Below are 22688 nucleotides of genomic sequence, written 5' to 3' on the forward strand. Positions count from 1 at the left end.
CAAACATAGTATCCGCGCCACTGATCGCAGCACAATAATATCTGTCTGCAGAGCCGCAGAGCCACAGCTTTACCCCAGCAGTTTTACCCCGCGCATGCGCAGTTTCATCACAACAGTTTTACCCTCAGAGTCCGTTTACCGTTACATTAACCCATACAATTTGTATTATGCATTTCCTAAACATGTACTTGCTAATCAAACACTTTATATGAACAAACTACTAATCTATAAAACACAATCGGTCTTCAGACCTTTTACTATTGTGTTGATATGCGCGAGGGAGAGAGAGCAATGCAGCGCTCGTGTTGTTTGAAGGCGGTGAGAGTGTGCGCGCGCGCGGGGCCGGGGCTCTCTCACTGTTTGTTCTATGCGTCCACTGATCTAAATAATTAGTTGTTACGACGACTTATTTGTTCCCTCGTTTTAATAAATCGTGGACACGTTGAACTAATTCCCTCCCTCATTTTGATTTAACGAATTACAACGTGGCCAAAAACAGTTTGATACTATTAATTAGTGAATGCTAAAGACCTATTTTTTGTGAATTGGTGAATATTCAGGTGAATTATTTCGTGGCCACGAATTAATAATAATTATTAAACTGTTTTTCTTACCTGTGAAGATAGCTCTTCAGTGAAGGCCTACTATTCTCGTACAGCTTTTTATTCCTTTTTTTTGTGTGAATTGGTGAATATTCAGGTGAATTGTTTCGTGGCCACGAATTAATAATACATCAGCACGATTTACAAGACCCTTCTCGATCGCAGCGGCAACGAGCACTTTGATCACTTGATTTAAAAAACAAAACATTTCAGCGCTAGATCGCCTAAAAAAAAAAAAAAAAAAAAAAAAAACGAACGAAATGAATGCTCGGCTAGTTAACTGGAGATGTTTTGTTTATTTGTATTGGTATTCGTGCCGCGAGATGTTTCAAAGTGGTGGGGACAATATCGACCTTAGAAAATAGTGGTGGGGACATGTCCCACCCGCAAATTACGCCTATCTCGGGGTTGCGGCGCGCACACTATGGTTAACCGAGTATTAACCGCTAAGGGCCTCGGTTAACGGTTAATGAAAAACTTGAAAACGTGCAGCCCTACCGTATATGTTATGACTCTTACACGAAATTCACCTTCATCACAGTGTAACTGATGGTAATGGAAAAACGTGTATCAATGTAACCTGTTTTTAGCTGTTATATAGCTCGTTACCTATAAATATAGCTCGTTACCTATAAATATAGCTCGTTACCGAATCAAACAAAGTAGCCTATATTTTAAACTTTACCAGTATCGATATGCTAGCTTGATAGTGAGTACTAAAATAAATCTTATTTGTTTATATTTATAGTGATAAAGTTAGGTATTTTATTACATGTGATTCTGACATGATGTCACTGTATGTACTGCGCTCCTTCCTCTCCACTCGTCTCAGGTAATAAATGCGTCTTGTTCCAGCGGAGCCTGAGCGTTTGGCGTCGCGCGTTCATGTGTTTTGGGGGCGTGGCTTTGGAAGGAGCTCAGAAGGGAGGGGGTGGGAGTGAATGGAAATAATGAGCTGTGTTTATTGCAGATTAAAAGGTCTACAGTCACTCGATTTTTATATTTTCTTTTTCAGAGTACTTACATTTTAATTATGTATTGGTATATAAAGACAGTTTAAACAAATGTGAAATTTTTTTTTTTATAAAAATCCTACCTTCACTACCTTTAATTCTAACTTAATAAAAATGCAATTCTTTCAGTCATAACATTTTTTTATTAACCTTCTATAATAAACATTTTCATTAAAATTATTTTTTGTACAGTTCGATGAACAGTAACTCTTATTCAAAATTGGCAACAACAATTATGAACAAAAAACTAAGGCATTTTTAGAGTTTTGTCTGAGTGACACACACAAAACTAAAGACTCATAACTCCAAAACTATAACTAGGAGAGTCTAAAGGTAGGTATCGTTTGAAAGAACACTTTTCAAATTTTTTTAAAATATAAATTACATTACATTTGGACATTCTCCTGCCGAGAAACTGCTGATAAAAGACAGGAAATATATATAATTTTTTCAGTCTAGATGATTCATTCATGAACAGAACATATTTTTGCCAATTTCCCATTCATTTCCTATGGCGGGTCATTTTAGACCCGAAGACACTGAGTGTGACTTTTTTTTTATGACCACTTAGACTTTTTAAATCCTGTCCCCAATTCTTTTGGGTGTTCATATACCAAGTACCGTGACGGTACGCAACTGCTTTTTGTCGACATTTAGAAAAGAAAAAAGAAAAAAAAAAAAATCGCAAAAGTTTCGCGCAAATCTGTAATGGAAACGCCCCTAGTGACAGTTTCATGTGAGAGTAACGTATGATCTTACCTCAGTGTCTCCAGTTTACAGTGAGGATTCGCCAGTACAGCAGAGAGCAGCTTCACTCCTGAGTCTCCTAGATTATTATCAGACAGATTCAGATCTCTCAGGTGTGAGGGGTTTGATCTCAGAGCTGAAGCCAGAGCAGCACAACCTTCATCTGTCACACCACACCTCTGCAACCTGTAGAGAACAATGACACACATTAAGCCTATATCCAGAGATAAACACGACACTTAAAAAATAACATAATCCTGTCAATATGAAATATATACAAATACTCATTAGTTCACATTGTGAAAATTCATCAGTTAGGATTAGGGGATTGATTATAGAGTTTGTAGAGTATAAAAATCATTATTTCTATGGAAAGTCCCCATAAAACATGTAAACCCAACGTGTGTGTGTGTGTGCATGCGTGTGTGTCTGTGTGTGTGTGTGTGTGTGTTTGCGTGTGTGTTTGCGTGTGTGTGTGTCGGTGTGTGTGTGTGTGTGTGTGTGTGTTTGTGTGTGTGTGTGCGTGTGTTTGCGTGTGTGTGTGTGCGTGCGTGCGTGTGTGTCTGTGTGTGTGTGTGTGTGTCTGTGTGTGTGTTTGCGTGTGTGTTTGCGTGTGTGTTTGCGTGTGTGTGTGTGTGTGTGTGTGTTAGCAGGGGAGGATTGGGACGATTCTAAGGGTCCAGCAGAACTCCATAATTTCCTGGATGATTTTGGTATTTACTTTGTAAAATAATCTTATAGGAAGAACGCTATAAAGAACGGGTATTCATTATAGTGTGTGTGTGTGTGTGTGTGTGTGTGTGTGTGTGTGTGTGTGTGTGTGTGTGTGTGTGTGTTCGCGGGTTATTCAGAAACGACGCAGGGCAGAAACGCAAAATCACCAAGTGACAATAAAACTAGTCCAGTGATGAATTCAATGATCCTGTCAATGTTTTAGTGAACACTGTCTCAGGAAAGACTGAATGGTCTGGTCATGCTGTCTATTAAACACGATTGAGCACGACGGCTTGATTTCAAAGATCTGATCAGAGAATGGTGTTGTACTGTATGCAGTGTGTCATTATAAATGTATAATTTTAGTTCATTTAATAAACTTTCAAATTTAGTCCTTTATTGTCTCTTATTGAATAATAATCGCTATGCTTGTAGATAATGATTGTTGTTATATGTGACAATCTTTACGAGATGACATGAACGCAGTATATGAGTGTTGAGTGTCGTAATATCCATGTCAAGTGGACGTGTGGAAGAGCCGTGAGACTGAAAGCACTGAAAGCCCTCGCGCTGCTCATATGCTGAGAGAGAGATAAGACAGTAGAGCTGCACGATTCAGCTTTAAAATACTGTGATCTCCATTCAAACACACACACCATCTTCTTCAGATTCCTCTGTCTATTAAACCTTTGACTAAATCATATCGCGATATTGTAAATCTGTGTTGGCGCTGCCGCTGACCCAGAGAGAGTCGTCATGAAACAGCTTATTGGGAACAGCGGGTTGGGAATCGTAAGACATTTTCCGGTTCCGGTTCCCATTCAATAAAATGATTAAAACAACTAATAAAACACAGCAGTAAGGGGAAAATGCACAATCCTGTGTGTGTTTATTTCTTATACTTGTCAAATGAGTTTAACAGACTGGTAAGTTTAACAGACTCGATCCAAGATGGCGGCGCGAGTACATCGCGAGGCTCGCGGTCTCTCCAGATTCTGTAATTTAGCAGTATTTTTCTTGCTCATTTCGGGTCTGTTCGTCCAGAACAGTTGTGCCTTAACATCGTACACCCAAGGTGAGCTTTTGGATATTGGTTTGCGAATTTCCGACAGTTTTATGGACAACCTTCGACTCCTTCCTGAGATCGCCAGATCACCCGAGGCTATGCACTCTGCCCGGCCGGGCGGAAGTGCTCGCAGGCGCCGGCGAGATCGTAAACAAAGGCGGGGGAAGCGCGGAGGACTAAGAGCTAAGCTAAAGCTAACACCACACCGGCTCTCTTTACCCAGCATTTTCCTTGCCAATGTACGGTCGCTGTTGAACAAAATGGAGGAGATTCGACTCAACATCACATACAGCAAGAGACTTTTGAACTGTAATGTTCTAATTTTCACGGAAACATGGTTAAACAGCGGAATACCGGACAACGCTATTGAGCTAGCGGGACGCCATACATTCCGGGCGGATAGAACATTACATGGCTCCGGTAAGACCAGAGGTGGTGGATTGTGCATTTACATTAACAAAGCTTGGTGCACAAACTCTGCTATTGTTGGGAGACATTGTTCAGCTAACCTTGAGTTTCTCATGGTTAAATGTAGACCGTTTTATCTACCGCGGGAGTTCACTTCCACTATTATAACTGCAGCCTATATTCCCCCGGATGCTGATGCCAAGTTTGCTATGAAAGAACTTCACGCAGCCATCAGTAAACAACAGACCGTTCACCCGGAAGCTGCGTTTATTGTTGCGGGTGATTTTAATCATTCAAACTTAAAGTCAGTGCTACCGAAATTTCACCAGCATGTTTCCTGTCACACCAGAGGAAACAAAACCTTAGACCATGTTTACACAAACATGGCTGAAGCTTACGTCGCGACACCCCTCCCCCACTTGGGACAGTCAGATCACCTTTCTTTGTTCCTCACCCCCAAATATGCACCTCTGATCAATCGCGTGAAGCCATCAGTGAAGACCATCAAGGTGTGGCCTGCGGGGGCAGATTTCTCACTCCAGGAAAGGTTTCTACACACAGACTGGAGTATGTTTGCTTCTCAAGCCACCAGTGGCTCTCACACGGACATTGACTGCTACACCTCCTCTGTACTGGATTATATTAATACCACCATTGACAGTGTTACAACCCAGAAGCAGATCACCACATACCCAAATCAGAAGCCATGGATGAACAGGGAAGTGCGACTCCTATTGAAGACACGCAATACTGCCTTCAGATCAGGAGATGCACAAGCCTATAGCACATCCAGAGCAAATCTGAAAAGGGGCATCAAAGAGGCCAAGCACTGCTACAAGCTTAAGATAGAGGGACACTTTTCCAACGCTGACCCTCGGCGCATGTGGCAGGGCATTCAGGCCATCAGTGACTACAAACCCTCTCACTCCACCCCCGCAGCCACTGATGTCAACTTCCTGAACGAGCTAAATGACTTTTATGCTCGCTTTGAAAGAGACAACAGAGAAACTGCCACCAAGCTCAAATCCTCAGCTGACCACCCACCGATCACACTCTCCTCCACAGATGTCTGCAATGCACTGAGCAGGATCAGCGCGCACAAGGCTGCTGGACCAGACAACATCCCTGGACGCGTACTCAGGGCATGTGCGGAGCAGCTCGCTGGGGTTTTTACAGACATTTTCAACCTGTCTCTTGCCCAAGCAACTGTACCAACATGCTTTAAATGCACTTCCATTGTGCCAGTGCCAAAACACTCCAGCCCGAAGTGCCTTAATGACTACCGCCCTGTAGCACTCACACCCATCGTAATGAAGTGCTTTGAGCGGCTGGTCCTGGCACACCTAAAAGACTCTCTACCATCCACATTGGACTCACACCAGTTTGCCTACCGTAGCAATAGGAGCACAGAGGATGCAGTCTCCATGGCACTGCACTCTGTGCTCACACATCTGGACAATAAGAACACTTATGCACGCATGCTGTTTGTTGACTTCAGCTCAGCATTCAACACTGTCATCCCAACTAAGTTAATAGCCAAACTTGGAGACCTGGGCTTCAACACCTCCATGTGCAACTGGATTTTGGACTTCTTGACCAACAGACCCCAGAATGTTCGATCAGGCTCCAACTGCTCCACATCCATCACACTCAACACTGGTGTACCACAGGGCTGTGTGCTAAGCCCGTTCCTCTACTCCCTCTTCACCTCCGACTGCAAGCCTGTGTACGGATCTAATTCCATCGTCAAGTTTGCGGACGACACTACGGTGATTGGTCTCATCAGCAACAACGATGAGACTGCCTATAGGGAGGAGATCAAGCACCTGGCCACATGGTGCACCGAAAATAACCAGCTCCTCAACACCACCAAAACGAAGGAGCTCATCGTGGACTTCAGGAAAGTGTCAAGAGGCACACACGACACCATCCACATCAATGGAATGGCTGTTGAGCGTGTCTCCAGTTTCAAGTTCCTGGGGACCCACATCTCGGCGGACATGACCTGGACAACCAACACCTCCAGCCTGGTCAAGAAGGCTCACCAGCGCCTCTTCTTCCTGAGGACACTGAGGAAGAATCAGCTTTCCTCCACTATCCTGGTGAACTTCTATCGCTGTGCAATAGAAAGCATCCTGACCAACTGTGCTACAGTGTGGTATGGGAGCTGTTCTGTTGCAGAGCGCAAGGCACTGCAGCGGGTGGTGAAAACCGCCCAGCGCATCACTGGGACTCCACTACCTGCCATCGAGCACATCCAGAGGAAACGCTGTCTGCATCGAGCTCGCAGCATCCTTAAGGACTCCTCTCACCCAGCCCACAGACTGTTTTCTCTCCTGCCTTCCGGCAGGCGTTTCAGGTGCCTCCGGACCAGGACCAGCAGACTAAAGAACAGTTTTTTCCCCAGAGCTGTCTCTTTATTAAACTCTAACCCTCATTGATCCCACTCCCCTCATATACTGATTGACTCTCCTCTCCCTCCTCACACCTGCCTCCATTTTGTTATTTGTTATTTGTTATTTGCAATACTATAATGTTCATTTGCACTGCTGACTGTTATTACAGTAACAACTGTTTACATATGCATCTTGCACTACTACCTTGACTGGAATATGCTCATTTGCACTGCCGACTGTTTATTTACAGTACCGACTGTTATATATACATTGCAATATCGTACCTTAACTGTAATATGCAATTACTTTCCACTGCACTCACTCGGATAGCTTCTGTCCAAACTTTATTTGCACTACTTTAAATCCATTGTTATACTGCTCATTAGCCTAACTTATACATATATCTATTTGTAAAATTCTGTTTATAGTAATATCCATCTGTATATTATGCTCACATTCTGTTTATAGTAACAGCCATCTGTATATATATTCATAGTACATATCTATCTGTAAAATTATGTTTATAGTAACAGCCATCTGTATATTATATTCAGTACATATCTATCTGTAAACATTCTGTTTATAGTAATAGCCATCTGTATATATATTCATAGTACATATCTATCTGTAAAATTCTGTTTATAGTAACAGCCATCTGTATATTATATTCAGTACATATCTATCTGTAAACATTCTGTTTATAGTAATAGCCATCTGTATATTATTATATTCAGTACATATCTAGCTGTAAATTCTGTTCACAGTAATAGTTATCTGTATATTATATTCATAGGACAATCTATCTGTAAATTTTTGTTTATAATAGTATTCAACTCTATATTTATTCAGTACATATCCATGTTCTGCACTTATGAACCACTGTATATCCTGCACTTGCTGCTATTGCACTTCTGGTTAGACCTAAACTGCATTTCGTTGCCTTGTACCTGTACTTGTGTAATGACAATAAAGTTGAATCTAATCTAATCTAATCTAATCTAATGTCAACAAACTTTTGCAAAAATAAGGAAAATAAACATTTCTGCATCCTCTTGGAGAATGTGGGACTCTCCTATAGCTTACAGTGTCTCCAGCAGTGGAGAACACCCTCTCAGAAAGGGGAGAATATGCTTGAACACACATGTAAGATCCAGACAGGTGAAACATACTATTTTTAAAATGGGTTTGAATGATTGATTCATAAAGACTTCACTTGTTTCACTACTGGATGAATCAGCGCTCTATCAGTTAATAAACTTCTCTCTGTTTATGTCTCTGACGCGGTGAGTCCCGCAGGCGCTGGGCTAACGTTACTCCGCCGCGGTGCGACCCGACCGCTGTAAAGTAGTCCGAGTCTAAACGCTTATTACAGGCTTACCGTAGTGATTCAGGATAGGACAAAAACATTGTAACATGTGTGGGGCATATTGTAACATAACATATGACAGCTTAAAATGTTATCTGATTTAATAAAAAAAATATACACGACAAACTAAAATATTTTCTAAATAAAATACAATTAAAAAACTTTTTCATATAAAATAATGTCAATTTTTAATAATTAAATATAAACTCATTTTTGAGTTTTGACTACGAACACATGAAAGCACAGCTATACAACATAGTTCAAAACAAATAAATAATTAGTAATTTCTGAACATTGACTCTCAGTCTTTATTCACCTTTTTCTCACGTTTTCTCAATAAAATTAATAAAAGTATAGAATATAATAGCATATTTCTAATAGGGGCACATTGTAACGCAGTGTGACAACATGCCCCGCCTGCACAACTGGGATTTAAACCCTGCTAGTGTCTTCTGCTAGTTAGCGAAGCATTAAAGAACGATCTCAACTGTTAAATAACATCTTGGAGATTAAAATAATATCAGATTTGTCTTATTTTAAATAAACACAAAAAATAGAGATGAAAAATTAACTTAAATAAGAAATTTACTTTTGCTATGGTTTAATAAATGTCTATGGATATCTTCCAAAAAAATAAAAAATTTGGCGGAATTTTTTTCTCTATATAGTGTTGATATGGCAACTAGTAAATACACAAAGTTTCGTCATCCAAGCATGTGCGGAAGTATTTAAAACAAGCGTGTTACAACCAACCCCACGTTAGGTTGTTCCCCGCGCTCCCCTAGTAAAGTGTAACTTTCTATTCATCAAAGAATCCTGAAAGAAAATTGTACACGACTGTTTTCAACATTGATAATAATAATAATGAATGTTTCTTGAGCATCAAATCATCATATCAGAATGATTTCTGAAGGATCATGTGACACTGAAGACTGGAGTAATGATGCTGAGATTCAGCTTTGATCACAGGAATAAAGTACACTTTAAAATATATTAAAATAAAAAAACAGTTATCTTAAATTGTCATAATATTTCATAACATTACTGTTCTTTTGTATTTTTAATCCAATAAATGCAGCCTTGGTGAGCAGAAGAGACTTCAGATCCAGATATATGGATATATTTTCTTTTTGTATTACCGTCATGTTCACTTTGTTTATAACACTCTTATGGAAAATGAAACACTCACTTCCAGCCAATGGTCGCACACGGGTTAATGATATCGGCGTGAAGCGACACAAGTGCGTTCTGAAGCTCACACCAGAAGTGATGCGGAAGATGAGCGGCATTCCTGTGAGTTTCACAGTTCGCTTATATCACGCTTCAGAACGTGCTGACGTTTAAGACAAACATGAACTCCTGAATGTGTGTGTGTTGGCCGGAAGCAAAGGCTTATATTGTAAAAAGTTTGAAATATTTGTTTCACTTCAGAAGCACTGATTCATCAGCTGGGGTTTATGGATTACCGTCATGTTCACTTTGTGTGGTTTCTGAATCCACTTGCATTACATGGACTCACAGAGATGATTATTTGCTTACACTACAATAAGGTTTCATTTGTTACACATGAACGAACCATGACAGATTCTTCTACAACATTTATTAATCTTAGTTGATGTTCATTTCAACATTTATTAATACATGTTTTAAATCAAATGTTGTGCAGATGTGTCCATTAAGAATCACAGGGAAAGGGACTGGGCGATTCGGCCGTGGTGAAGTTCTCTGGCACATGCCGTACATCACCAGTAGGGGGCAGTCCTGTTTCTCTCTCAGTTATAGCGGCACTGAAGACAATAATGTGCAGCGATGTGTTAAACTCTCTCTGGTGTGTATTGACAGCAAGCGGCGAGCTCATAAACGTGTGAGAAACACATTTTTAAGTAAAATATATTGTTTATGAACAGCTCAAATAGAAATAAAATATTAATGATTCAGTGATCAGTGGTTTTTACATGCTTGTCATGGGCGTTTGTAGCATAAAAGAGTGTTACAATAACTTTTTAGTGAACTTACAAGTGCAAATATTTTATCAACCCTAATTCCCATATTGTGGAATTATTACACTGTGAATTCATTTCTTTGACATTTAAATAACATATAAAAGATCTTTTGCAAGGACACAATGACGAAAATGTGACTTATGTCAGTCTAACATAAAATGATACTGCATTTTAATGTCTATCTTTGCCAAAGATATGAACCTTTCAGACATATTAAAATATTTTAATAATATTGTTCATTCATTGGCCACTTAAAAGTACGATCTGTAAAAATGAATAAATGAATAAAATCCCCCGGTTCACTCGAGCAGAACCTGTCCTATTTTAACGTTTCTGATCCTGCGTTTCTTCTGTATTATAAACGTTCAGAAACCGGTTTGATTAGAACAAATACAGATTAATAACGTTATTTTGTGTTACTTTTTATTGTAGCCTAGTTTATAATAATAATAATAATACTATTTAGGCTATAATACTAATAATAATATCTCTCTTTTCTTTTCTTTGTTTAATGCCATGCCAGCTTCTATGGATATATATATTTAAGGCGAGGAACAGGTTTTTTATTTAAATAAAACTAAATAAGATGCCAAACGAATTAATTAAAGTGAAAAAAGCCTACATTCCTCATTCGGCACGAATCCAGATGTTTCATGATCTGCGAATCAAGCTGAACTATTAGGCCTATTATGTAGGCTAAGCTTTGTACTCGGCATTACTGACGTAAAATATCATCTTCCCCATATAACAGCGCAGTGAGGCGGTGGACACGCTGAACGCCACAGATTATATTACAGACTATTCAGATTGAGCGCTGGAACATTTTATATGTTTGACTGTATTTTATTCAGAGGCGGCGGCGCGACCACTGGATTTATTCCTGCCAAGAGAGTAAACTCTTACTCCGTAATTTATGCTCATACAGATAAAAGCAAGACATAATTCATACATTTACAAAAGATATTCAGATTTTGTAAAATAACGGAAACAAACGTAATGTCTCTGTTTCAGGGATGGAAATTAACTTTTTTGTCCACAGGCCACTGTAGCTGTGGATTTCAAAATCTACCAGCCACTCAATGTTTTTACCAGCCACTTTCTTGTTTTTAACATACAATGTGTAACTGCATGTGAAAATTAATACTACAAGATCTACAGCAGTTTATTTAATCTCAAGTCTCAATGAAATACTGACATTTTCTCTTTCTTTCTTATACACACACCAGGCACGGCGTTATGGGTGCGTTAGTAGGCCCACCCAAAACTTTTCTTCAAAAAAAAAAAAAAATAATTCATATATTCTAATTTTGTCAAGAAGTTAGAACTATAAAAAATCGTCAATAAGCTCATAAAGTTTTACATTTTTTAAAAAGCTGGTTATGTCTATTTTGATGTTTCTGCGCAAATTCAGCAGACGGGTTTGTTCCGATCAGAGCTCGTGAGCATTTCTGAATATTCCGCTCCGCTCGCTTATTTCCTCAGGGTCGCTCGCTCAACCCAGAATGGCCTGAGCCTGGTTCGAAAATATGTGGAATAGGGCTGCCTCCGACTTAAAAAAAAAAAATTCTAGTCGACTAGTAGTTGTTCATTTAAGCCATTCGTGGACAAATCGCCCCTGTATATTATTTTAATTATGCTACTTAAATAGGCTATATAGCCTACACAGGTTTACGTAATATAGCCGCACTCAAGCGCACGACCGCACGCATAAAGCTTGCCACAAATAACCGGTAAAAATAATGATTATGAATGTGTCTAAAATAGCAAGGAGACATTTAATTATTTATTAATAATAAAACCCTTTCCTTCAGTCTTTGTCCGATCTCCGTTGTGTTTATGTGTGTTTTCCCTGTCAGCTTGTTCCAGAGTACTATTATTACAGCTTGAGTTAATCAAAAAGATTGTGATAATTTGTGATTTAATCATGTAAAAAAACATCTTTGGTTCAAAGAATATTTTTAGTTTCAACTGACCATAGAAATTTGATTTGTTCAAACTCACTTGAGAAAAAGTAAATCGATTACTTGTAATAAGTTGAAGTAATTTTTTTCCAACTTTCTTTATTAAAAAATAGTAACACTTTATAATGGGCTAAGGTTTCATTTTGTTAGCATTAGTTAACATGAACCAACAATTAATGAACAATATTCTACAGCATTTATTAATCTTAGTTAATGTTAAGCTCAACATTTTATAAGACATTTTTAAGATCCAAAGTTGTATCTGTTAACATGCACTGTGAACTAACATGAACACTAATATTTTATTAACTAACATTAATAAAGGCTATTGCTCTCTGTTAGTTCATGTTAGTTAATGCATTAACAAATGACACCTTATTGTAAAGTGTTACCAAAAATGTAATACAATTAAAATAAAATACCTAAATAATGCAAACAACTCACTGGATAACATTGGGCTGCATATAAAGAAACAAAATGCATGTGCCATGGAGAAATAAACACTTGCCATTTTTCTTTTGCTGGATGTCTATTGTCTATTTGCATATCAATAAAGATTTGTTTAATACAATGCAGATTGAATTTGTCATTTCTACAACTTTTATAGCACTTCAATTGTAAAAATTGTGAGCCTGACATATTACATTTATTATCATTAGCACTCCATGTTCAAAGATTTACTAGCTGTCAGTTCATCTCTTATACGCTGCTGCCATCTAGTGGCTGTTAGTTGTAACTCTAAAAGTATGGGGAACTGCTTAATTAATGTCTGTTTAGTAATTCATATTTTATCCTTCATTTGCTCTCCAGAAGCCATATTTGAGCACACACACACACACACACACACACACACACACACACACACACACACACACACACACACACACACACACACACACACGTAGATTCCTTTAAATGTTAAGGGGAAGATTTAAAAAGAGAAACTGGATCTGTGAATTCTCACAGAATCACAATTGAATTCATATCTTGCTACTCAGTCAGAATCTTATTAACCTGGAGTCCCAGTCTCTGTCACAATAACCATATATGTAATGTTTTAGGCCTATTGGCAGACATCTGTTTAAAATGTAGGCAATGGCATATAAAGAAGCTTTTCTCCATATCCACTTCAGTTTCTCAGCTTGCACTTTAATTATTGATTAGGCTACTTCTGTACTGGTTTGCGCTTGGCAAAGATGTTTAGATATCTCTATGCCTAGTAGACCTACACCAAACGCTCATTAAAGGGTCCTGTACAGGGCTGTACAGTGCGACATATATCTACAATATAGCCTGTGATTGGTCAAAAAAGAATAATACCATTTTATAATAGATGGATTGACTTTAAAATCATTCAGCCTTGCAATTAAAAGATGTGGTTCCAACATATTAAAAGCTGAGCTAAAATCTACAAATAAAAGACGTGCATACGAGCTAGGATCCTCTAGATGCCTATTTATGAAATGTGTTATAGCTATAACAGCATCATCTGTACTTCTATTGCTCCTATAAGCAAACTGAAATGGGTCTGATAGACCACTCACGTCTGTTTTTACAAAATTAATCATAATTTTCTCCAAACACTTCATTATTATTGAAGTAAGTGCTACTGGACGATAATCATTATTCTCCTTACAGCTAGCCTTTTCTGGGACAGGGATAATAGTGGAGCTCTTCCACATACAGGGAACTGTATGCGTGTCTATAGATTTCTGAAAAATAGGGCACCAGGCTTCGGCCAGCTCTCTACTACAAGATTTTAGTAACCGCCCAGAGATGCCGTCCGGCCCAGAAGCCTTGTTAGGACAGACCTGTGAAAACAGTCTCTCCACCATGTTCTGGTCAATAATTGTTTTAGGATTATCCGATATAGACAAGGCATCCAGTGCATTTGCCTGCTCCTGTGAGAAGTCTCTTACATCAAATCTACAATAAAAGTCGTTCAGCTCATTTGCCTTTGCAAATCACATTAATAGATCTCACATCTCATCTATCACATTGATTGATCTTTTGTCATGTTTGTCATATATTTCATAGAATCCCATAATTCTTTGGTATTCATAGTCAAACAATGGGCCTCAAATTTCTCCCTCTCCTTTCTCCTAGCTTTCCTTAGTTTATAATTCAGTTCCTTCTGTACATCTTTCATAGCTGCAAGGTCTCCTCTCCTAAAAGCCTTTTTTTTCTGTACTATGCACTCCTTAATTTCCTTAGAGATATAAGATTTATTGTTTGGATATATAGTTATTATTTTTTGGTCTAACACATTATCTTTACAGAAAAGTATATAATCTGTCATAGTCTCTACGGCCTCCTCTAGATCCAAACTTTGAAAGACGTTCCAGTCAGTGCAAGAGAAGCATCCTTTTAACGTTTCAATTCCATCATCATTCCACACATATGCAGTTTTAGTTTGTGGTTTACTGCTCCTAAGCATGGACTTATATGTCGGAATTAAATGGACAGCATTATGATCAGAGGAGCCTAATGGCAATTTAACCTTAGCTGTATAGGCATTCTTAACATTCCCATAACATTTGTCCAAGATGTTTTTGCCTCTCGTATTACAGTCCACATATTGATCAAATCCAGGAAACACAGCGTCAAGTTTACAATGATTAAAATCCCCTAAAATGAAACAAGGTGCTTCAGGGGTACGACTTAATTGTCTATGAACACAGTCTGCTGTAAGTTTAGCTGCATTTGCAGCATTCCCACTAGGTGGAATATAAACAGTACATATTAAAATGTTCCCGAATTCGCATGGAAGATAAAAAGGCCTAAGGCTTACACATACCAGTTCTATGTCGGAGTCACAGAGCCGCTCTCTCACGGAGAATTGCGAGCACCACTTTTGGTTAACGTAAACACAAATACCGCCCCCTTTGCTCTTGCCTGAGTTGTCGTTCCTATCAGAGCGTACCAGAGAGAAACCTTCCAGGGCAACGAACGAGTCCGGCACGTCCTCTCGTGCAGCTCAAAAATGCAGCTCATATCTGTTGCTTTCGGTGACGTGCCCTCCATTAAATCTGCATATAGCGCGGGAACTGAAGATCGGATTTAAATCCGTTTTGCAAAAACACATTTATGTGACCAGGTGTAGATGGAGTCGTTTTGATAAATAGAGCAAACGCTTTACAAATATGAATTCTCTTACATCATATGAACAGACGTAAAAATAATTTGATGAATTTGATCATGTTGTTTTAATAGCTTTGCTTGTAATTAATGAAATAGTAGTTATTTCCCTGCATTTTATTCCATTTTGATTATACTTTATGAATTCACAGTAGCCGTGTTTCCATTACCCTTCAAATTGTGCAAATTGAAAATACGGCCAATGGAAACACGTCAATTGCACAAAAACTCCCATTTATGGAAAAAAAGTTTCTACACTCACATGAGGAGGTTTTTCAGGCCATTCAAACAAGAAATATTTCGCAAAACTGCAATGGAAACAGTGTTTGCGCATTTACAGTCACCTGACGTAGACGACGCAGTGTGTTTGGACAGAATACGAGGCAGAGTTCTTTATTAAACTCATATAAGGCAAAAGAATTACAGGAATAATGGATTCTAAACCTCAAATAAATGCCACAATCAAGACCTTGAAGCAGAACTGAGGGAGAAACACCCAGAAACTCCTCATATGTGCCGCTCACAAGTATAATAAGGGTCGTTCCTCACCATTAATGCTTGGAAACACACACACATCTCCTTCCATTAATAATAATGGCCAGTGCAGTGGCTGGGATATACATAATCCTACCAACGTCCGTTAACATGATTTTTGGAATGATTTTACTGATCGCGAGAGGAAACAATGAAGTTTTAGTCGCATAACATCAGTTAATGGAAACACCGTCATTTCGCAACAGCTTTTTGTCGACATTTAGAAGAAGAAAAAAAGAACGCAAAAGTTTTGCGCAAATCTGTAATGGAAACGCCCCTAGTGACAGTTTCATGTGAGAGTAACGTATGATCTTACCCCAGTGTCTCCAGTTTACAGTGAGGATTCGCCAGTACAGCAGAGAACAGCTTCACTCCTGAGTCTCCTAGATTATTATCAGACAGATCCAGTTCTCTCAGGTGTGAGGGGTTTGATCTCAGAGCTGAAGCCAGAGCAGCACAACCTTCATCTGTCACACCACACCTATACAACCTGTAGAGAACAATGACACACATTAAGCCTATATCCAGAGATACACATGACACTTAAAAAATAACATAATGCTGTAAATATGAAATATATACAAATACTCATTAGTTCACATTGTGAAAATTCATCAGTTAGGATTAGGGGATTGATTATAGAGTTTGTAGAGTATAAAAATCATTATTTCTATGGAAAGTCCCCATAAAACATGTAAACCCAACGTGTGTGTGTGTGTGCTTAATGTATTTGTAAGCATTTTAAGGAACGTGTGTGTGTGTGTGTGTGTGTGTGTCTGTTTGTGTTTTTGTGTGTCTGTGTGTGTGTTTGTGTGTGTGTGTGTGTGTGTGTGTGTGTGTGTCTGTTTGTGTTTTTGTGTTTTTGTGTGTCTGTGTGTGTCTGTGTGTGTGTGTCTGTTTGTGTGTGTGTGTGTGTGTGTGTGTGTGTGTGTGTGTGTGTGTGTGTGTGTGTGTGTGTGTGTGTGTGTGTGTGTGTGTGTGTGTGTGTGTGTGTGTGTGTGTGTGTGTTAGCAGGGGAGGATTGGGATGATTCTAAGGGTCCAGCAGAACTCCATAATTTCCTGGATGATTTTGGTATTTGCTTTGTAAAATAATCTTATAGGAAGAACGTTATAAAGAACGGGTATTCATTATAGTGTGTGTGTGTGTGTGTGTGTGTGTGTGTGTGTGTGTGTGTGTGTGTGTGTCTGTCTGTGTGTGTGTGTGTGTGTGTGTGTTCTCGGGTTATTCAGAAACGACGCAGGGCAGAAACGCAAAATCACCAAGTGACAATAAAACTAGTCCAGTGATGAATATATTTAGGCTTTCTGAAGGACTTGGAGCCGATTTCTGTGAGGAATCGATCAACATTTACGATGTCGTTCTAGTCATAGATATACATTTGTAATGATGTCCGATTCGTGAATGAATCATTTGAGTCGGTTCATTGCCGTGAATAGGAGAAACCCGTTAATAAACCAGTCTAGATGATTCATTCATGAACAGAACTGATTTAGTTTACCGAGTTCAAATCACTGATTCAATGATCCTGTCAATGTGTTAGTGAACACTGTCTCAGGAAAGACTGAATGGTCTGGTCATGCTGTCTATTAAACACGATTGAGCACGACGGCTTGATTTCAAAGATCTGATCAGAGAATGGTGTTGTACTGTATGCAGTGTGTCATTATTTGTATAGTTATAAATGTATAATTTTAGTTCATTTAATAAACTTTCAAATTTAGTCCTTTATTTTCTCTTACTGAATAATAATCGCTATGCTTGTAGATAATGATTGTTGTTATATGTGACAATCTTTACGAGATGACATGAATGCAGCATATGAGTGTTGAGTGTCGTAATATCCATGTCAAGTGGACGTGTGGAAGAGCCGTGAGACTGAAAGCACTGAAAGCCCTCGCGCTGCTCATATGCTGAGAGAGAGATAAGACAGTAGAGCTGCACGATTCATCTTTAAAATACTGTGATCTCCATTCAAACACACACACCATCTTCTTCAGATTCCTGTGTCTATTAAACCTTTGACTAAATCATATCGCGATATTGTAAATCTGTGTTGGCGCTGCCGCTGACCCAGAGAGAGTCGTCATGAAACAGCTTATTGGGAACAGCGGGTTGGGAATCGTAAGACATTTTCCGGTTCCGGTTCCCATTCAATAAAATGATTAAAACAACTAATAAAACACAGCAGTAAGGGGAAAATGCACAATCCTGTGTGTGTTTATTTCTTATACTTGTCAAATGAGTTTAACAGACTGGTAATGTCAACAAACTTTTGCAAAAATAAGGAAAATAAACATTTCTGCATCCTCTTGGAGAATGTGGGACTCTCCTATAGCTTACAGTGTCTCCAGCAGTGGAGAACACCCTCTCAGAAAGGGGAGAATATGCTTGAACACACATGTAAGATCCAGACAGGTGAAACATACTATTTTTAAAATGGGTTTGAATGATTGATTCATAAAGACTTCACTTGTTTCACTACTGGATGAATCAGCGCTCTATCAGTTAATAAACTTCTCTCTGTTTATGTCTCTGACGCGGTGAGTCCCGCAGGCGCTGGGCTAACGTTACTCCGCCGCGGTGCGACCCGACCGCTGTAAAGTAGGCCGAGTCTAAACGCTTATTACAGGCTTACCGTAGTGATTCAGGATAGGACAAAAACACACTTTGAAAAAAGCCATTCATGATGTACTCGCTTATTGTATAATACAATACCATCATATTACAGACAACTGGTGTAATTATGCAGTTGTGGAGACGAATGATGATTCCAGAGCAACACATGCAGATACACTACCAGCCAAACGTGCGGGATCGCTCATATCTTTAAGGTTTTAAAAAGAAGTCTCTTCTGCTGCATTTATTTCATTAATAATAACAGTAATATTGTGAAATATTATTCCAATGTAAAACAGCTCTTTTCTACGTGAATATATAGTAAAGTGTAACTTTCTATTCATCAAAGAATCCTGAAAGAAAATTGTACACGACTGTTTTCAACATTGATAATAATAATAATGAATGTTTCTTGAGCATCAAATCATCATATCAGAATGATTTCTGAAGGATCATGTGACACTGAAGACTGGAGTAATGATGCTGAGATTCAGCTTTGATCACAGGAATAAAGTACATTTGAAAATATATTAAAATAAAAAAACAGTTATCTTAAATTGTCATAATATTTAATAACATTACTGTTCTTTTGTATTTTTAATCAAATAAATGCAGCCTTGGTGAGCAGAAGAGACTTCAGATCCAGATATATGGATATATTTTCTTTTTGTATTACCGTCATGTTCACTTTGTTTCATTTTCCATAAGAGTGTTATAAACACTCACTTCCAGCCAATGGTCGCACACGGGTTAATGATATCGGCGTGAAGCGACACAAGTGCGTTCTGAAGCTCACACCAGAAGTGATGCGGAAGATGAGCGGCATTCCTGTGAGTTTCACAGTTCGCTTATATCACGCTTCAGAACGTGCTGACGTTTAAGACAAACATGAACTCCTGAATGTGTGTGTGTTGGCCGGAAGCAAAGGCTTATATTGTAAAAAGTTTGAAATATTTGTTTCACTTCAGAAGCACTGATTCATCAGCTGGGGTTTATGGATTACCGTCATGTTCACTTTGTGTGGTTTCTGAATCCACTTGCATTACATGGACTCACAGAGATGAGTATTTGCTTACACTACAATAAGGTTTCATTTGTTACACACTAGTTCACTACATTAGTTAACATGAACGAACCATGACAGATTCTTCTACAACATTTATTAATCTTAGTTGATGTTCATTTCAACATTTATTAATACATGTTTTAAATCAAAAGTTGTGCAGATGTGTCCATTAAAGGTGCTGTATGTAGGATCCAGCGGCCTCTAGCGGTGATGTTTCAGATTGCAACAACAGCGCTCGTGCTCGTGAAAAGCAATAAAGTTACAACTGTAGTCTTTCACATCAGATAACGTTAGCACAGTGGTTCCCAATTCCAGTCCTCGTGACCCACTGCTCTGCACATTTTGTATGTCTCCCTTATTTAACACACCTGAACCAGATCATCAGCTCATTAGGAGAGACTCCATGAACTGAACTGAGTGTGTCAGATAAGAGAGACCTACAAAATGTGCAGAGCAGTGGGTCACGAGGACTGGAATTGGGAACCACTGCGTTAGCAAATGGTCGGCGTTAGCTGGCGAACTAATGATGTCTAACTTGAGCCAACTAAAGCACAAAATCACAATATATTTTACATGCTTTGAAGTATTGTTAGCTTACCTGTCCAAAAGGATGAAAGCCAACTCAGGGTCTGTTTTTATACCTAAAACAAAGCGGAGGTCTCTCCATAATTCAAACGCTCTGCCAATGTTGATCCGTGTTTTCGTCCTGAGTCGATCCGATTGACGTTTGGCCTGACCAGCTTCAGCAGATAAATTTTAATTTTTATTTTTTTTGGAGTCTGTGTTGTGCTGGAGGCAGGTCGTTTTTTGGTGTTATCAGACTCCATGTCGTTAGCTGCAGTGCCGTCGCAATAGACTGTATATATAAAACGGAGAGGCTCGGGAGCGCGCATGCACGTCACATCCGGTGGATTTCGCAGAAAATCCGACCCGGAGACTTCACATAAAAATAGGAATACTGGCCTTCAGAGGTAATAGCAAAACGCGAAAAGTGGATCATTGTAATGTGTGATTACAACCCCTTCACAGACGGGCAATAAAAAAAGGATTCATTTTATAAAAAAAGTTACATACAGCACCTTTAAGAATCACAGGGAAAGGGATTGGGCGATTCGGCCGTGGTGAAGTTCTCTGGCACATGCCGTACATCACCAGTAGGGGGCAGTCCTGTTTCTCTCTCAGTTATAGCGGCACTGAAGACAATAATGTGCAGCGATGTGTTAAACTCTCTCTGGCACATATTCTTGTTTAGAACAAATACAGATTAATAACGTTATTTTGTTTGACTTTTTATTGTAGCCTAGTTTATAATAATAATAATAATAATAATAATAATATTTAGGCTATAATACTCCTACTACTAATAATAATATTTCTCTTTTCTTTTCTTTGTTTAATGCCATGCCAGCTTCTATGGATATATATTCAAGGCGAGGAACAGGTTTTTTATTTAAATAAAACTAAATAAGATGCCAAACGAATTAATTTAAATAAAAAAGCCCATTCCTCATTCGGTACGAATCCAGATGTTTCATGATCTGCGAATCAAGCTGAACTATTAGGCCTATTATGTAGGCTAAGCTTTGTACTCGGCATTACTGACGTAAAATATCATCTTTCCCATATAACAGCGCAGTGAGGCGGTGGTCACGCTGAACGCCACAGATTACATTACAGACTATTCAGATTGAGCGCTGGAACATTTTATATGTTTGACTGTATTTTATTCAGAGGCGGCGGCGCGACCACTGTATTTATTCCTGCCAAGAGAGTAAACTCTTACTCCGTAATTTATGCTCATACAGATAAAAGCAAGACATAATTCATTCATTTACAAAAGATATTCAAATTTTGTAAAATAACGGAAACAAACGTAATGTCTCTGTTTCCTTTATAGATGTTTGGAGCGCGCCACAATGAGCTGAAACTCTTTTTTTCGGTTTCTTTTGTTTCGTTTTTTAATCTGTAATATTTAAGTGAAATATTTTTTCAGCCTTTTTTAGAAGAATCTGTCAAATATTTAATTTCTCAACAAAACATCAAATCAATAGAAATAAAAGGTTTTAGTTTAATTCCATTAACACAAAAAATACGACAAAATGGTCACATCAAAGCTTTTATTTTTGAAAGTGGTCATATTTTTGTTAAGCATATTTTGCAGCGATTTTTGTATGAGCATATCAGTGAACACCCCTGACCACTCGGTGAGTTTCACGTCTTTGTAAATGAAAGTTTAATGCGTTTTAGGAAGGACTGTTCCAGTGCACCTAGACACCCATTCTGGATGTTGATCATTCTTGTTCACAGCAAGGGAAATGTTTGGAATAACACGTAGGACTGTGTGCGGCACAGCTTGCCCTTTATATTGTACAACAGACCAATTAAATTAGGCAGAATAACTTTTTATATATTTGGTTGACTGTGTTTCATTTTGATAATGAGCAGTCTGCGATATGAAGCAACGCCAGAACTGATAGCCTAATATGTTGTGTGAGAGCGCGATGCGCGAGCGCCATCACTTGGATTTGTTCCACTGCTGGGAAATAACTTAATACTCTGTTATTTATAGTCATACAGATAATATGACATCATCCGAAACAGTAAAATGTATTATTTTTAGCGCGTCTCTGTCTCTTTAGATCTTTCTGGCGCTCACCAAAAATGAACCAAAATACAGAGAATAGCCTTCTTGGCGCGCCTACTTTTGAAAGTCAACATTTAGATTATTTAACGTTAAATGCATTATATATGCCTGAGTCACTTTGGAATAAATCACAGCGTGTTTCATGATAAAACGTGACTTAGCCTAGACAGTCCGGAAATAGGTTTTAGCAAATTCAGACCAGCTGGTCTACACAGAGAAAAAGCCCTTAGGCTCTTCTGTTGTACCGAGCTATTCGTTAGTCTAGTTGTTTGATGAGAAAATTAAATGTAGCCTATAGTTGCAATACACACGTTTTGTAAGCGCCGTGCAACTGCTGCAGCGGACTATTATTAGGCTACTAGAATATTAGAAATCTAATACTCAAGCTGTTTTCTCATTTTTCTACTCTTA

At 38.7% G+C, this 22688-nt stretch overlaps 1 protein-coding gene across 1 annotated transcript in view; it reads right to left on the minus strand.

Moving 5' to 3' along the window:
* LOC311302531 (protein NLRC3-like) overlaps window positions 1-22688 on the minus strand; it is a 43590-nt gene that overhangs the window by 6632 nt on the left and 14270 nt on the right. Inside the window, exons 9-10 of the mRNA XM_084428493.1 lie at window positions 16265-16438; window positions 2375-2548 (exon numbers count right to left, since the gene is read on the minus strand). Coding sequence (XP_084284619.1) covers window positions 2375-2548; window positions 16265-16438 — 348 coding nt within the window. The remainder of the gene's footprint in view (window positions 1-2374; window positions 2549-16264; window positions 16439-22688) is intronic.

The sequence above is a fragment of the Rutilus rutilus genome (genome assembly GCF_951802725.1).
Source record: "Rutilus rutilus genome assembly, chromosome: 13".
In the NCBI taxonomy this organism is placed as follows: Eukaryota; Metazoa; Chordata; class Actinopteri; order Cypriniformes; family Leuciscidae; genus Rutilus; species Rutilus rutilus.